Source organism: Mustela putorius, unplaced genomic scaffold (genome assembly GCF_011764305.1).
Source record: "Mustela putorius furo isolate JIRA1106 unplaced genomic scaffold, ASM1176430v1.1 tig00000407_pilon_pilon_pilon, whole genome shotgun sequence".
Lineage (NCBI taxonomy): Eukaryota > Metazoa > Chordata > Mammalia > Carnivora > Mustelidae > Mustela > Mustela putorius.
This window is the reverse complement of record NW_025421373.1, coordinates 29,774,455-29,779,033: the sequence shown is the minus strand read 5'-3', so window position 1 is coordinate 29,779,033 and position 4,579 is coordinate 29,774,455. Positions and strand designations below refer to the sequence as shown.

At 39.0% G+C, this 4,579-nt stretch overlaps 1 protein-coding gene across 1 annotated transcript; it reads left to right on the top strand.

The window, feature by feature from the left end:
- The first annotated feature begins 2,473 nt into the window (after nucleotides 1–2,473).
- On the top strand, nucleotides 2,474–3,537 carry LOC123391940 (guanine nucleotide-binding protein G(I)/G(S)/G(O) subunit gamma-10). The gene has a single exon (XM_045079623.1). The coding sequence runs from the start codon at nucleotides 2,494–2,496 to the stop codon at nucleotides 2,698–2,700; it is 207 nt and encodes a 68-aa protein (XP_044935558.1). The 5' UTR covers nucleotides 2,474–2,493; the 3' UTR covers nucleotides 2,701–3,537.
- Nucleotides 3,538–4,579: the final 1,042 nt, after the last annotated feature.

The window sequence follows — 4,579 nt, the reverse complement described above, 5'->3', positions numbered from 1 at the left end:
GGTCATGTAACCACGCCAAATGTCAGTGTCCCTATCCAAAAAGAATGGTGCTAATAATATCCACATTGCAGGATTATTGAGAGGATTAGAAAAGATCACACATATAAAAGGCTTGACCCAGTTCTGAATAGAAAAGAGGCATTCAGTGTATCTGAGTTTCATTTTTTAAGATATGAATAATGAATTTGAAAAGAATTCAGAAAATCATCATCATGTGGCAATCTGGTCCCCCAGGAAGACAGTCCACACCAACCCCTTGGATCATGCTTTTGTGTGGCACTTATGAGGAATCCCCTCTTCCGCTCCCACTTGGCTGCTAGCCTACTACCCACCTTCTGCCCTCTCCACCATCCCCTTTGCAGGTAATTTGGAGCTCTTCCTACGAGCACAACAGGCTCTCTTTATAAAGGAGAAGTGAGGACTGGAATGTTCAGACACGTTTTCCACTGAATCAAGCCTGTATTTCTCAGGCAGGAGCTAAGCATACTTAGACATGTGGAATGTCAGCCAGGATCAACAGAGACCCTGGATTACCCTTGCTTATATAATTTTCTGGGGAAATCCAGGGCATTAAAGTCACTAACCACTTTGCTTCAGTTGAAATAGTGCCTCCTTTTAGAGCCAAATGTCAATCTAGGATAAACCATACATTCCAACCCATAGATAAAACATTTATTTTTGAAAACAGCCACCATTTATTGAGTACTCACTATGTGCTAGGAACTATGGTAAGAACTTAATAGACAGAGTCAGACTTTATCCTCCCAACAATCTCAAGAAGTAGTACAAATTACTGCTTCTCCTCAAATCTATATAAAATCCAGTCATTATCTGAAACGCTGTGTTTCAGTGGTACTTAAAATGCACAGAGACATTGCTCCTCCCTGGGCTATATCTCTGCCCTGCCGAACACTCAACACAATCACCAGGAATCCAATGGAGAGAGATGCCCAGGGACAAAATTCCCAGTCTTGCTCCAGAGCCCCCAGAAATTTCCTCCTACAATATCCATTAGCCCCAGCAGACATGCCTGGTGTAAATCACCACCCAGCACTAGATGAGAATATAGTTATTATAACAATTGCTGCATTGCATGATGCTTGTGCCATTCGGAAATGTAGGTCTAATTAGCTCTAAGCTCTAGAAGATTTGAGTACGGTAGTTTCATTTTGGCTTAATGCTCGGTGCCTGGTGTAAAATCTGAATTTATTACTCTTTTTTTTAATCATTTCTGCATGGCTCAACCAGTAGTATCAAAACTACTGCATGTTATAGACTTTAAAAAGTGATTCCCTGTAGGCATTTTAAGGTATAGGATCTATTATGAGAAGATATATATTTGACAGCATTCTGTTTATTACTCAGTTCCGCTACGTTGTTCATGAACCCAGTGAAAGATGTTCACAGTGGTAAGTAACACTTTATTCCAGGAAGAAGAAACGCAGGCAACTTCCTTCAGTAAGTATTCGAATCAGTGTGTGACAAGACTAATGGTCAAATGTTTCACATACTCCATCAAGACTTCACAAGCAAGAAACTGCTTTAGTGCTACATGGCTCCCTAGATTTTATCCAAAAATATTTTTGCATTAAAAGTAGTGGGTCTCGGGCGCCTGGGTGGCTCAGTGGGTTAAGCCACTGCCTTCGGCTCAGGTCATGATCCCAGGGTCCTGGGATCGAGTCCCACATCGGGCTCTCTGCTCAGCGGGGAGCCTGCTTCCTCCTCTCTCTCTCTGACTGCCTCTCTGCCTACTTGTGATCTCTCTCTGTCAAATAAATAAATAAATTCTTTAAAAAAAAAAAAAGTAGTGGGTCTCAGCAGTAGATAATCTATGTTGCATTTCTGAACATTTTAAAGAACAAAACCCAGGTACCATCTTCCCTACTAACCCAGCCCCCAAGAATAGCTATTTGGAGTTAGGAATGGAAGACATCCCTGTTACTCCTTATCATATTTATTTCTTTATTCTGTTTGTGCCTGAACTAGTCCAGATCTGGGCCAAGTGTCTTGGGGAAGCTAACCCAGAAGCCCTGACCTCACTGAGCCAAACCAACAAACCCCAGCACTTCCTAACCTCCAGAATTCTTGTGTGCAATAATCCTACTGTTTAAACCACTTTCTCTTGGACACTCTGTTATGTGCAGCCAAAAGCATCCTGATTAAATCACTAGAAATAGTATAATCTTCCATCCTCAAAGTATACAAATAGGTAGAGAAGAACATGTACTCGACACTTGGACCTAGATACACATCTTGACTCTCTCGTTTATGGATGTATCTGTCTCCCTACTGGTCTGTAGTCCTCTTGAGGATAAGGAACATGCCTAGGTTATTCTTTATTTGTGAAGAGAATGTACTAGTCTTTTACAAACTCAAACATCTTGAATGCAGCCCAGGCTCTGCCATTTACTAATCCCGTGACCTTTGAGCAAATGATTTAACTGCTCTAACTTAAAAATAAATAAATAGCCTTCGGAGCCCAGCGCCGCCGCCATGTCTTCCGGGGCCAGTGTGAACGCCCTGCAGCGCCTGGTAGAGCAGCTAAAGCTGGAGGCCGGCGTGGAGAGGATCAAGGTCTCACAGGCAGCTGCAGAGCTTCAGCAGTACTGCATGCAGAATGCTTGCAAGGATGCCCTGCTGGTAGGTGTTCCAGCTGGAAGCAACCCCTTCCGGGAGCCCAGATCCTGTGCTTTATTCTAAAGACTGTAAGGAAGAAGCTCACTGAGGAATGCTTTTAAGTGCAAAGTGACGAATAACTAACTGCCTCCAAGTCTCAAGAAAACACTTTTCTCCAGCCAAATGACTCTTATATATTTCAGACCTTTCCTTGGCCTGGTCCTATAGCCAAAATTTTATAGAAATTGATGAGTTTCTACTCAGATAAGGAAACTGGATGAGGGGGAAGACTTTAGATAATAATGGCCAGAGTCTTTTGGTAAAGTGCTTTTATATTTAAGACAAACAAAAATGTTACCACCAAATACACCTCTTTCATAAGCAAATTACTAGTGTTTCTATTCCTGGAATATTGTTTGTTTTATTTACTGGACGTTTACATTTTGGGAAGGCAAACATTTTTGTTTGTTAAAAAAAATTGAATATTTGTAATTTGTTGTTCCTAAGATTTTTATACCATAACAAAACTTGATCTTTTCTCCTGAATTTTACAGTTTCTAAATGAAGACAAGCAAGTATAAAACTGGGGGAAGAGTAGACTTTGTTAATCAAATGCTGTCTTGATTTTTCTCTAAATGAGAAGATTCTTACATTTGTAACACTAAACATAGGAGCTGTTTCTTAGCAAACTCATTTGGAAAGATTCCTGTTGTGTTTTATATTAGATTGCCCCATCCAGTGTATGAAGCAGATTTGGTCTTTGTTTTCTTAAGTTCCTCTACTTTATAGTTGTAGTTATACTTAAAACAACAAAAAAAAAACTACATCATTTTATGTCTTTAAAAAAATGTGTTCTTTCGAACATTACAAATGAGTAAAAACAAAATCATGTGAAAATACAACCTACATAAATTCTTCATGTCACAAGTGTTTTATTTTGATGATGTGCCTTTGATTTAATTTGGAACACTTTTAAAAGGGTATTATGTGTTTGTAAAAATCTTTGATGAGCTTGGAAATAAAATTTCTGCTTAATTCATCAAAAAAAAAAAAAAATAAATAAATAAATAAATAAATAAATAAAAATTAGAAAATTAGTACCATAATACCTACTTTATAGAATTGTAATGTGAACTAAGATAATCCATGTAGTAAACTACTTAGCACAGTACCTGAGACAATGAAAGAATTTTTTTCAAAGACAGTTAATAGTAGTAGTTTTGTATATTTACCACCTGCCGATTTAATAAGAAATTATTGAATCAGTGAGTGAATGAATGAATGCATGAAAGAATTAGTGAGTAAATGGATGAGTGAATATTAACTTTGCTTATGTTGCTTTGAATGTTCGAAAAGGCATAAACCTTAGAGGCTTGAGACACTGAGAATTAACTTGGAATTACTGAGAGGCAAAAAAAAAAAAAAATAATAAAGGAAATTAACTTGGATTGTGATATAATTTTTAAATCATGGACTTTTCAGCTTCATTGTATCAAGTTTATGGTTCCTTATCCATTTTTAAGAATCTCTAGGAAAAATTTGCCCAAAAGCAATCTGTTCTCTTCTTGGGAAGTAGTCTCTCTTGGTCTTGCTCCCAAGGACACAGAGGAGAGATGCCTCCCACTTTCATGTCCCGTATCAGCTTTCCAAAGCTGAAGAGCACCTCTGGCTTCTAAGGCTGCGCTTCTGCTGACTCTACCTATGTCCTCTGCATCATTCCACTGTATCTCCTGGCCTTGGAAAGCAAATATTTTGGAACATCAGCCACATCTCAATCACATGTAGAAGTGCTGTAGGACACCACCCAAACTAACACATTCATTCTCATAGTCTCTGGGAATATTGGCTCTTTCTCCGGCAGCTGCTCACATCCAGAAATGATTGCTCATTTCTGGAGCACAAAGGCCTAATCCCCTTGCTTCAATTCAGGGCAGCCCAAGGTCCATCCCAGTGCTGAGTCCAC